This window comes from Geotrypetes seraphini, chromosome 5, assembly GCF_902459505.1.
Source record: "Geotrypetes seraphini chromosome 5, aGeoSer1.1, whole genome shotgun sequence".
Taxonomy (NCBI): Eukaryota; Metazoa; Chordata; class Amphibia; order Gymnophiona; family Dermophiidae; genus Geotrypetes; species Geotrypetes seraphini.
The window spans coordinates 199,633,594-199,647,176 of NC_047088.1; the positions used below are offsets into that span (position 1 = coordinate 199,633,594).

At 39.5% G+C, this 13,583-nt stretch overlaps 1 protein-coding gene across 9 annotated transcripts in view; it reads right to left on the minus strand.

Annotated features, from left to right (window-relative positions):
* Positions 1-13,583, minus strand: part of RAPGEF4 (Rap guanine nucleotide exchange factor 4) — a 251,957-nt gene that overhangs the window by 46,105 nt on the left and 192,269 nt on the right. For all 9 annotated transcript variants that reach the window (XM_033947094.1, XM_033947091.1, XM_033947092.1 and 6 more), the window contains 4 exons: positions 9,343-9,493; positions 6,158-6,246; positions 2,219-2,249; positions 1,811-1,889 (listed from right to left, as the gene is read on the minus strand). In XM_033947094.1, the coding sequence (XP_033802985.1) occupies positions 1,811-1,889; positions 2,219-2,249; positions 6,158-6,246; positions 9,343-9,493 (350 nt within the window). The remainder of the gene's footprint in view (positions 1-1,810; positions 1,890-2,218; positions 2,250-6,157; positions 6,247-9,342; positions 9,494-13,583) is intronic.

The window sequence follows — 13,583 nt, forward strand, 5'->3', positions numbered from 1 at the left end:
CTCAAACTTCTACACCAGGGGTTCTTAACCTGGGGCCAGTGGATGGGTTTCAGGGGGTCTATGAGGGTCAGATAAAAATTAACATTTATATGCACTATACCAACCGGTACTGTTAATTTTTCTCACAGATATTGAGAGAGTAGCTGTAGTAGTACTATGTTTCCCCGAAAATTAGCCCTAGCAGGATTTCCAGGGTAAGTCTTAATATAAGCCCTTCCCCTAAAATAAGCCCTAGTTCCGGGATTCGCCGGCAGTTTCCCTTCCTTCCCTCCCATCCCTTGTGCAACAGAATCTTTGAATGAGCGAGCACAGCCGCCCCCCCCCCCCCACGCACCCGCACCTGGACCCGCCGCGCAGCCAAATCCCCATTCTTCCTTCCCTCCCGTTGGAACCTCGCCGTGAGCCTTACTTACCTCCCTAAGCAGCATCGGGCCAGCAGCACTCTAACAGACTGCTTTGGCCTTGTCCACCCATTAATTCACTGCTGCACAAGGGATGGGAGGGAGGGAATGGAAGCTGGGTAAGGGGCCTGCTGCACGAGGGATGGGAGGGAGGGTAGGATGGAATCTGGGCAAGGGTCCTGCTGCACGAGGGATGGGAGGGAGGGTAGGATGGAAGCTGGGCAAGGGTCCTGCTGCACAAGGGATGGGAGGGAGGGTAGGATAGAAACTGGGCAAAGGTCCTGCTGCACAAGGGATGGGAGAGAGGGAAGGGAAGCTGGGCAAGGATCCTGCTGCATGAGGGAGGGGAGGGAGGGGGAAGAAAGATGCTGCACATGTGGGAGAGAGAAAGGAAAGAGGAAGAATTGGGGTGAAGGAGTTGAAGGGAGAAATGATCATGTGCATACCCAGTGCTTGTTAAAGCTCATTATTGAAGCCAATATACTAATTAACCCCCTCTTTTATGAACGCATAGCACGTGTTTTAGTGCCGGCAGTAGCAGTAACTGCTCTGATGCTCATAGGAATTCTAGAGCAGTTACTGCCGATGCTAAAACCCATGCTATGCATTTGTAAAAGAGGGGGTAAGTTAGGCACCTAAATAAATAGGTGCCTAAAGTTAGGTGCCTCTTATAGAATTTTCCTCTTAAGTGCTTGCACCTAAAATTGAGCATGAAACTGCAGACTTAAGCTAGTATCGCGTATAACAATTATTTGCATAATTGCAAATAAAGAATTTGTATTTAGTATGCATCATTCTGGTACTTATCTTTAGGCAACCTGTAGCAAATTATCTCCTTAGGCAACCTGTAGCAAATTATCTCCTTTGGCCCTGATTCTATAAAGTCTGCCTAAACTTAGGCGCCAATATTAATGCCTAACTTAATTGATCAATAGGCTTATTCAGTGACAATATTGGCACTCAGTACCTCACAGTCATCTTAAACTGGACTTAATTGAAAGTTAGGTACCTAACTTGAAAAGTAGGCACCTAGCCCAAAGTGCCTACACTAAAAGTGGGTGTGGTTAGGGGGCGGATCAAGGATATATTTTTGAGTTAGGCACCTCTTTGTGAATTAGGTGCCGTTAGGCTCCAATATCAGTGCCCTAATTTAAATATGGTGCGCCTAAATATTAGGACGCTGAGCTTTACCTAAGCATGCTTAGGCAATGCTAAGTGTGATTCCATAATGGGCGCCTAAGTTTAGGTGGACTTTATAAAATCAGGGCCTGTGTGTTTAAACTCTGAACTCGTTTACTGGACTTACAGTTTATAGACATGTAGAATACCTGAAGTTTCTATCTGGATGTTTTTCTTGAGGCTTACAAAAAGTTAAAATAAAGAAGCATGCGTCTGTTGCACAAGCTTACTTTCATCTGTGCTCCTGATTGGTTGCCGCTTCTGCAGTCTTTCATCACCTGTGCTAAACTGTCGCAACAGGACTTTGTGCTGTGGACAAAAGACACGCACAACACATTAATTTAAAGACTTTACATGTGAGTTAGCCAAAATACAGAACGGATAACATTCAGGCTGAATTTAATTGAGTAAAAGTATAGCTAATAAAGTCCACAGGTCAGTTTATTTGCGCAGTATCAGACTAGCGCCGGGTTTTGAAAAGCTGTCTGGACGCCCGGACATGCCCTCTAAAAATAGGACATTTTCCGGATAAATCCATACATCTGGTAACCCTACCCCTGATAGAAAGATAGATATAGATACACACACATTAGGTTAATTCTTATCTAGAATTCAGTATGGTGATATGTTTTCTTTACCTTCTTTTGTGGTGCCTTGGCTTCTTCTGAACTACAAAAAAATACAAAGCATAACCATTTTAAGTATGTTTATACATATATAATAAAAAATACTCTTTAATTCTATCATGTTACAGCCTGTGAAACTATGTCAACACTCTCCTTTAGTCAACTTTATATGTTTACACTAAGTAAAAGAACATCATTAAATTGCTGGAAGTTATGTATTTCAAAATAAACTATGAACCATATTTGGGGATTGGGATGTAGCCAGGTACGTCTCCAACCTGAGAATTATCCTTCCATATTTATAAAAAGGAAATTAAAAAAAAACTCAGACAGCAATCTTTTTTTTATAACATCAATTACGTTAATAAATCCCACTGTATCTACGTATATTTATCTCTACATTTGGAGAACACTGAGCAAAGTACCTTCCTGAAGTAAGATGGAGAGGGTGCGTTTTTGGATTATTATTCACCTTCTCTGTGAAGAAATCAGCCAGGTCAACAATGCAAGTACTTAAACCAGTGGGATTTAGGAAGAATTCTTGTGCTGAGGTTACGACAGGGAATAATCAAATTTGCACACAAGGGGTTTTGCCTGAGAAATGGCCTGCACGAAATGCAGTTGCTCATTTGTGCAAGTACTTTTTTGTGGGCAATAGTCAAAGAAAAAATATTCACATATCTTTTCATACATTATTGTGGCATATCCCATGGATAAAAAATACCTGCAGGGTTTGCCAACATGCAAGTAGTTTTGATTATCTATTCCATTACAGGCTTGCTAACTATATATCTGCCCCAGTCAGGCCTCTACAGAAACCCATCAGTCAAGAACTCATGATGTATACATTCCTGTCCTAACCTGGAATTTTAAGAGATTGTAGGTTTCACCTCATATCTTCTCCAGAATATGTCACACACTAGTGAATGGTTCTTACTCAGTTTTCCTTGCCTTTTTTAGCTATCCACATACATTTTCCGGTAACATATTTCATCTTTTGAATGCAGGTATTTTTTTGTGCACATATTTCAGTTTTAATTTTCTTTCCTGTGTTAGATCAATCTTCCCACCTGAATGCCTGCAAGGCTTCATATACAAAGCCTTAGTTAAGATCTCGGTATAACACCTTCAAACCCTAGCCATTCAAGACTAGGTCTTTGAGCTTTTTAAAATATTTCCTTGCTTCTCTACTGTAGCCTCGATTTTTTACTCCCGTCAAAAATTACAAAGACTAGGGGATACTTGGAGTTACAAGGAAATACTTTTAAAACCAATAGGAGGAAATATTTTTTCACTCAGAGAATAGTTAAACTCTGGAATGCATTCCCAGAAGTTGTGGTAAGAGCGGTTAACATAACTAGTTTTAAGAAAGGTTTAGAGAATTTCATGGAGAAAAAGTCCACAATCTGTTATTGAGACAGACATGGGGGAAGCCACTGCTTACCGTGGGTCGGAAGCATGGAATGTTGTAACTATTTGAGTTTTTGCCAGGTACTGGTGACCTGAATTGGCCACCGTGAAGATGGGCTACTGAGCTAGATGGACCATTGGTCTATCCCAGTAAGGCTATTCTTACGTTCTTATGTACCCATGTGGACTAATACAGTATTCTTGCTGTAGAAGTATAAAACACATTTTGCATAGGGTGTCCAGGATGACATGTTCATAAGTCCCTCAAGTCCAAAACAAGTTTTCATTCGTTATCCCAAAAGCCTGCTTGGTATTTTACCACAGTTTGATCATATTCACTTCTTGAACTTTTCCCTTTGAATAAACTACGACCACATCTTTTTTTTGTAATCTTCGGCATATGGCTTAAGGCTTTTTCTGTTTAGAAAGTCCAGCTGATAATATCGCAGTTGTTTACTTTATAATTTACTATAAACATACTGTAATTTACTCTGACCTTTAGCACACTCACTAATTTTGTATTATTGTTCAGTATTAGACTGCAAGCTGCTCTAGTTTCATAAATAAAGGAGAAAAATACAACTTCAGTGTCCTTCCTGATGCATTCCAAAGCAGTTTTTTGCCTGCCTCTGAGGCAGCAGGGTCCTAGCTTTGTAGAAAATTTCCGTCAGCTGCTAGAAGGAAATCCTGACATAGGTGTAGGACCTGTTCCCAGTCCCATCTTTGTCTCATACTTTAGGGGAAATAATAACAGGGCTGATTCGAGGAACCCTAGGCAAACTTTCAACTCTGCTCGTTCCCCTCAACAATCTTGATCACCCCAACACCACCCTCCCAGAATAATCTAAATAAACGGGCTATTTGAAACTGTCTATCCTCCTTTTCTGATAGATAGTCCATCCCTGGATATCAGAGTGAGATAATTCCAGTCTGCTGATCTTCTTATCCTGTGCAAATGCTTCCTTTCTAAACAGGAAGTGTATAGGATAGGAGGAAGCACCATGACAACCAGAAGCACTTGCTCTCATTCTGTTTCTACTATATATATTTTGTAACTGACCTCTTGGTTGTAATAACATAATAATAAAATATTATAACATTAAGGACATTGTTTGGATGTCTAAATCTCACCTAAACCTGATTCTCTAAAGGACGCCTAAAAAGTTAGGCATCTAAACAGTGCTAAATGCCACTGAGCACGATTCTACAAAGACTGCCTAACTTAGGCACCTAAACGGCACCTAACTTTAGATACATTTTGCAGAATATATTTTGAAATTGACCTCTTGGTTGTTACCTCTGGAGCTTGGGATAAATAATGTGAGAGAAGAAGACAACCGAGGATAAAAGGGGCTCTCAGGGAAGACAAGGCCATAGCGGAGAGAATAAATCAGTGGTCTCAAACTCGCGGCCCACCAGGTACTATTTTGAGGCCCTCAGTATGTTTATCATAATCACAAAAGTAAAATAAAGTCCATAGGTATAAAATGGGCTTTAGAATTTAGCATGCGCTAATTCCCTTAACGTGCATTAAAGGAGCATTAAGCCCTAACTCTGCTTAATGAATTCCCTGCTAAATGTTTTTACATTGTTTCCTCCCCCAACCTAAAGATGCCCACAGGAATGCCTGTTATTTAAAAGTAGTTGCACTACAATGTGAAATTCAGCTCATACGTTTAGGCCCTCTTTTACTAAGCCACGGTAGAAGTTTCTACTGCGGCCCAGGGCACTAAATGCTCCGAAAAGTCCAAATCTCATAGAATTCCATGAGCATTGGATCAGTGTTGGAGCATTTAGCACTCTGGGTCACGGTAGAAACCTCTACTGTAGCTCAGTAAAAAGGGAGGGGGGGGCGTTAGTCAGATAGATAAGGGCAATATTTAGACTGTTCAGGCTTCTAACATTTGGCCCTATTATTATAATGCACTACATTCAAATTAATAATAACAATAATAATATTAATGGCATTTATATTCCACTTTAACCCATCAGGCTCAAGGTGAGGAACAGAAAGACCATGTCCATAACACACAACCATGGAATACTGTAAGTAACAAAATATTAAGCAATTATCATCCTCCTTTACTAACGCATAGAGTGGGTTTTAGCGCCAGCAGCGGCAGTAACTACTCCGATGCTCATAGAATTCCTATGAGCATTGGATCAGTTACTGTTGCTGCTGGCGCTACGCGTTAGTAATAGAGGGGTATATTATTTAATCCATTAAAAACTTTGTAATTGACATAATATTAAGTGACAGCTATAACAACCCAATAAAAACCAAATCATCATCATTTCTATCCCATCACACCCTTATTTCCCTATTTACATTTTCTAAGAGAAAGGTCCAGAGCTAGTAAAATTCTGTTCTTAAATACCAGGGCTTTATTTTTAAAAATATCTTTTCTCATTCTGTGCCTATGAAAATAATCTATTTAATGAAGGCCTAAGTGTTTTCTGATTTCACTGTATGCCATCAAAACTCTGAACCTGAGTGACTTTTGGCATGTAATAAAAAATAAGAACCGAGATCATCCTTACAATTTTTTTACAATTTTTTCAAGGTCCAGGAGCTGATCTTTCAGTGCAGGAATCATTCTGGTGTCATCCGAGACTGAAACATAAAATTCCTGTGAACAAGAAAAAAAGAGGGTTTTTACTTATAGGCCACAGTTCCATTTCATAGAGAAGGAAAATGAAGCTACATTTCATCTTACTGGTTCCAAGACAAATTTGATTGTTCAATTACAAATAAATCCTGCAGTTGGACCCCCCCATAACCTGTACTGTGGTTCTGTTGTAACCTCGATTTTGGACCATTGCCTATGCGTTTCATTACACAGAAATAAAAGTTAATAAATATAAACAAATTATATAAGGCGATACCCTTTTATTGCACTAATCTAAATACAGTTATTCACTAACTTTTGCAAGCTAATACTTCTTTAACATCCACAAATCAGAAAAGGATGAGCTCAGGGAGTGCTGGCTCCTGAAGGCTATTGAGGAAATATTTTAAGTTAGTCCATATGATGGAGTGCCTGGAGAAAGCCCAGGTTTCCTTAATGACATGCCCTCACTGGGCAACCATATTAGAATTAGATCTAGACTGCTTAGTCAGGAGGATTTACTTAATTTTTATTATTATTATTCTATTCTGCACTATCTAGCAATCTAGTTGATGAAACATACATAAAATCATTAACAAAAACAAGTATCATCAAAATTTTCCATTGGTTATTTTCAGATGTTTGTTCAAGCAACTTTCCTAATATTCAGTATTCTATCCCCAAAGTTTTTCCAATAGGATTGAGAGGAAGAGGAAAATCATGGAAAACTCTGGTATAAAGGAAAATACACTTATAAAGTTCTTGTATGATACAGGTGAAGCATATTAAGTCCTTTGGATAACACTAAAGGTGAAGAAACCCGACCTCAAAGAAGAAAAAAACCCTTTTCTCCCTCCAGCTCTAATGAATCAGTATATTAACAATCTATAAGACATTTCTTATTACATTTGCCAGCTGTCATATACTGATTGGGAAATACCCTGCTGAGTTAACTGCTGGGCTAAGCGAAACTTATGAGAAGGAACAAGCAGGCAAGACTTAACTCTTTTGCATGGCAATAGGGTCTCACACTTGCCAGGATATTATGAAAAGATGAACACATCTCATGGTCAGAAATAGAATTCTCAAGAATATCATTTAGTAAGACGTGTCTTGTGATAACAAAGCAGGGGGGGGGGATGAGGCTCGGAATTGCTTATATGGTAAATTAAAGGGGCGGGAAAAGGATAGGCCTTACGGTAAACTGAACAGACGTATAGCGTGACATAAATGTATAAACCAATAAATGAATTTACAGATGTAATGATGTATAAGAAGAGAACCAATAAAGATATATCATGTGATTTAGACCAACGTGGTGTTGACCACTAAGAAATGTATAAAACCAGGCCTGTAAGCGGAAGTGAACAGAACAGACATCAGAGGATCCTCAAGCCTGAAGATCACATTCTGTTACTCTATATGCTGAATAATTTATTCTTGTAAGCTGTTACTGATTTGCTAATAAATATACTTATTGATTGATACCAGTATATAGAGTGTGAGGTCTCTATCTTGGGGTAGGCCTAGACAGCTGGCCTACTTCAGGATGTTTTTTAAAAACATCAAGGGCTCCTTTCACAAAGCCCTTTCAAATTGAAAATCAACCGAACAGCCAAGTTCTGAATGATCTGCAACAATTCAGAAGAATTTGTCAAATATGTAGGTCTGACACTCATAGGAATTCTATGAGCTTTGGAACATTCATCTTGCCAGCCGTGGTAGAAACCTCTATTGCAATTTTGTAAAAGCCAGCACAAGTTTCCTAATTGCACATAATTGAGGTGGCAATGCATTCCACAACAGAGGATCAGCTGTAACTAGCCTCCAGTAAAAAGAATATCAAAAGGTTGCAGATCATTCAGAACATGGCTGTTCGGTTGATTTTTAATTTGGAAAACATTTGATCATTTAACTAAATTCTATCAGAAGGTACATTGGCTCCAAGTTGAGGCAAGCATATTATTCAAGTTAGGTTGTACCTGTTACAAGACATTGTTTGGCCTTATACTTGATTATATTATTGATCACTTTACATTTACTGATAGAAAAAGGTTTTCTCGACATTTTATATTTCCTACTGTAAAAGGTTGCATATACAAAAGATTTTTCCATAGAATTTTATCTTTTCAAGCTGGATCATGGAATAAACCCTTTTCAGTCCTGTTAACAAACTCCAACTCCTATTTGACAAATTCTTCTGAATGTGATTATAATACACTGTGCTTGTACAGTCTCTTGCTTGTTGTTGACCATGTTGAACTGAGAGGTTACTGCAGTATATAAGTGAATTTGTTATGTTATGCTATATAAAAATAAATGATCTATATTCTTCAAAAAAAAAAAACAATACAAAATAAAAGAACATCCAATAAAGTTTCGGGATTCAGAATGTGAAGATTGTGATAGCTGATACAAATGCAAAGATGGGGCTCAGGTAGAAAGGAAGCTAAAATTCTTGGAATGGCAACAGAATGGGGAGGCCTAGAATAGGGAGGAAGGGTTCTTCAGAGGTTTCCCAGGAAGAGCTGCAGTATCCAAAGAAGGGAAATGCCCCTCCTCATATGCCTGCACTACATGGGTGTATGAGAACAGAAGACCACCAAGGTAAGAATACTGTTTTCCATACAAGCCCTGATCCTATATGTCTATGCCAGAGTTGGGCCTGCGACTGTGTAAGGCTGTCTTTGAGCTTCTGCATACCAAGTCTGAGCTTAACCAAATGCCAATCCAGGGAGGACTTTTTTGACTGGTACACAAGAGAATTTAATTGCAAGACAACCAGCTTGCACACTAACAGATTTGGCATATTTGTTTGAAGCAATAGAGATTTTGATTTACCTTTATCCCTTTGTCTGGCTGTTTCTGTAAATGCCTAATGCCACTGCCATATCCATGTTACCACAATCAAATAAAAAAAAATGTCGCCCTCTATTTTTGGGTTTTAATTTGTTAAGTGTTAAATTCAGTGCCTTTGAGAGGATTAACGTAGTACACACCCTCATTTATGGCATTTCATTAACCGGCAGGAAAACCCTTTCGGTTTGAGGCCTAGATGTGTTATCTCTAGCCTTCAAGATCCCTAACCTTGAGAAACATTTTTCTAATCCAGCGTACCTCCAGAAAAGCCATTGCCACTTCATCTTCTTGCAAGAGATCACTGTAGAGATTAGTCCACTGTAACACCAAGCGAACAACCCGTCGTTTATTGTTGTAAGCGTAGTCCATTTTTTCCTGCTCGGTACCTTGAGAAGGCTGGGCATGGTAGGTATCAAGTTGTCAAGGAAATACTGCGTGTTCAGTCTTTGTTTAAAAATTCTCTGTATGCAACAGTCCTAAAACACTTCTTAAAATTCTGGTTTGGAATGTATCTGAGTGATTTAAAGAAAATTAAAATGACAGACCAAACATATTATTGCATTTTAAATTCCTTATTGCAAGCCTCTTGTGAATCATCCTTAAACTATTATCGGTTGTCATGGTAATAAGCTCCTCCCCCAAATAAGCACAGTTCCCATCATATCTGGTTGTTCTTTTTGCCTCAGCTCCTGTTATGAGAGCTAAATGTTCAGATGTGGAGACTAAATACTTTTCAGCTGCATATTCTGAATTCTTGCAAAGGGTTATTGGTTTAAAACTCATACTAATGGAACTACGCTTTTGAATGAAAACTAAATAGTGACTGCTGAAGATTCTGATCCATACTATCTATAATAAATATAACAAACCACTCTATAGTGCAGTGGGGTATCTGAAACTCTCAGACTGTGGAACATTGAGGACCTTTGGTGCTCTGTCTCATGAAATGAAGATGTTCACTTGGAAAATCTATCAAACCTTTTCTGCACATGACCCCATGATTGTGGCCACAGTGATGCCTGTGAGATATGTCCATGTGATGACCCCAAACGTGGTATGAATGAGGTTGTGACTCACAATCTGGGAAATTATATTTTAGAAGATTGTAACAATTTATTTTATTTTTTTCAATTTTCTATACCGCTCTCCCAAGGGAGTTCAGAACGGTTTACATTAATTTATTCAGGTACTCAAGCATTTTTCCCTGTCTGTCCTGGCAGGCTCACAATCTACCTAATGTACCTGGGGCAATGGGGGGGGGGGGATTAAGTGACTTGCCCAGGGTCACAAGGATGCCATTCTTTTTGTTTTCCATGAAATTTTATTGAAAATTTTTTTTTAAACAATACAAGAAATGCTCAACATGTTCTTTAACATAACATATTTAAATCATAAGTATTAGACGAGCATTGATTAAAAAAAAGTAAAAATTACAAACAAAAAAATGCCATTCTAATACTGTGCCTATGAAGTAGTAAAAAAAAACAAACTCCAAAATAAAACAAAATGCCACTTAAAAGGACAATGTTTTGGGGTTCTTTTGCCTGGGAGTTTTCTCCTGCTCCTTTGGGTCTTCCATCTCAAGCTGAACCAGCCTCTATTGTAGGGATCTCAAAGTCCCTCCTTGAGGGCCACAATCCAGTCGGGTTTTCAGGATTTCCTCAATGAATATGCATTGAAAGCAGTGCATGCACATAGATCTCATGCATATTCATTGGGGAAATCCTGAAAACCCGACTGGATTGCAGCCCTCAAGGAGGGACTTTGAGACCCTTCAATAGTGGTGCCCTGAATTTTCATTCATTATTACTTGGGAGAAAGAAGAGTAAGAGCGAGCATTCTCTTTATCCTTAGACCTTCCTTCTAATTCAGCCCAATCACAATGACAATAATTCTTGTCTCTAAGCATATAACTTGTGTACCTGAATGTAATTTGGACTAAAAAAGGTAATACATTCATCTAAAATCTAAATCCAAATTCCACTGGACATCCCCCTCAGTAGGGTTACCAGATTTCCTCCATAAAAAATTAGGACAGGTGGCCCCGACCCCGTTCTGCCCTCAGTCATACTCAGTTCTGCCCCAGCCCCATCTGCACACAAACCTTGTCTTTTTCCCTGAGTTCGGGGCCTCATCTGGAGGGCCTCCAAGCATGCGGCCCTGAGCTCGAGGCTTTCTATAACCCGGACAAACTGCCGGTTTTTGGAAATCCGTCCGGACACCCAGACAGTCCTGTAAAAAGAGGACATATCCGGGTTTTCCTGGACAACTCGTAACCCTACCCGTCAGACAACATGACTGACAGTGAACTGTGAGCTTGGTCACCAGGTTCTGCTACTGAGTAATGCTTGACTCCCTCCCCTCCCTGGAGTTGCAAACATTAGGGATGTGTGTGCAGGCACACAACAGAGTCTTTTTATCAAGCTGTGGTAAGCACTAACCCTGTTTACTACCACAGTGGGATGTACTCAGGCTTCCCACGGTAGCTTTGGTCGGTCTCTTTTGTAACCACTGGCCTCCAGTCACCCTTTTTATTTATGTTTTCCACCTTTTTCTTTTCCCTTTTTTAAAGATAAAAAGAAAAATAACTTTAAAAAAGGGAAAAGAAATGGGACGGGTGGGGGGCTTTTTCTGTAGGGTGGGGGATGGCCAAGTCCACGTATAAGAACCCATCCCGGACTCTGAAGGTCCCCGCCTGTTCTGGTGGTTTGTTGTTTCGTGCTCTGTATATTGCAAATGCCATATCAGCTGCTTTGTTTGTTTGTATTTTGTCGATTCAATAAACAGTTTTGAGAAAGAAAAAAAAAAAAGGGAAAAGAAAAAGGTGGAAAACATACATAAAAAGGGTGGCTGGAAGCCAGTGATTACAAAAAAGAGCAACCCCAAAAATTGGAAACTAACACCCTCTGGTGAAGATGCTCTAAGTCTGAAGTTGACCCGCCACTTAGTAAATAGTAAGAAAAGATAGTTAGACATTGGGAGAGTCTTATGATATTTTTTCTCAGTGGAGTAAATAATAGTTTATAGTGTGTAACCCATTTTGAGAGAAGTGAACAGTGCCCCTTTGTTTTAAGACATGCACTTCAATATGAGATGTCACTGTGCCATTCTAACACCCTGTAACTCCTTTCTTTTCCATCCTGCCTATGGACATCAGAGTCTTAAATCTGGTCCTGACCTATTTAGTCTTTTTTTTTCCATTAGGAAGTTGTTTCATCTCCATTATCATTTTGATCACTCTTCTCTGTATCTTTTCTATTTCTGCTATATCTTTATTGAGACAAGTTGCATGATATTCAGTACTACAGTATTTAGTTGGCCAGGAACAGCTCCCAGCCAGCTAAGCAGGCTAACTGTTGATATTCAGTGGGAGATAGCTGGCTGTGTTCCGCTGAATATCCTGGTCAGTGATATAGCAGTCGATGCCAATATTCATTGGCTGTCCGACTAAGTCTAGTGGCCAGATAGACTCACCTAAATAGCAGGTCTATCTTTGGCTGCTAAGACTTACTAGGCCAGTCAATGAATACTAAGTTGGCCGGCTATGTCAAACATGGCTGAACTCAGCCTAGAAATTCAATGCCAGCGTTTGGATTCAACCATGGCACTGAGTTTCCAGGTTCGCCACCAACCATGAGAGATAGCTGCGCTGCCTCCCATAGTCTGAATATTAGGCTCCAGGTGACCACACATGCACATGGTGCTCGTCATGGTTGCACCATGGATTGATATAAAGACATTATAATATTCTCCCTCCCTTTTTGAATAATTATTACGAGGGGCTGCTGAAAAGTTCTCAGCCCAACCAAGAAGAAAATGATGTGAACCCATGAAACTTACAAGTTATTCCACACTTTACTTGACACTTTGTTCCAATGATATGGAATGAAGCGAAAAGTGTCAAGGAAAATGTGGAATAACTTGTAAGTTTCATGGCTCCATATCATTCTCTTCTTGGCTGGGCTGAGAATATTTCAGCAGCCCCTCGTACCATTCTGTTTGCTTTATTTGACTGCCATTGCTCACTGAACAGATAATATCAACACATTTTCTACAATGAGTCCAAGATCTTTTTGCTGGAAAATAACTCCTAATATGGAAACCAGTATTATGGGACAAGGTGGTATAGACAGGAGAAAGGGGATGGGACTTGTATACCACCTTTTTCTGGTTACACCTTCAAAGCGGTTTACATATACAGGCAGATTAAGAAAGGTCAAGATTACATTAGATTAGTATTTATAGTTTGGATTATTTGTTCTACTGTGAACTTGTCTACATTGAATTTCATCTGCCGTTCTGATGCCCCAGGCTCGCTAATCCTCCTGCAGCTCCTCATGTGCAGCTATGCAAATTTCACCCCCTTGCTCTGTCTCCCTTTTCAAATTATTTATAAATATGTTAAAGGTAGAGGTTCCAGTAGAGATCCTTGAGCTACTCAGCTACTTGCCTTTCTCCACTGAGACAAAATGACCATTTATTGCTACTTTCTGCTTTCT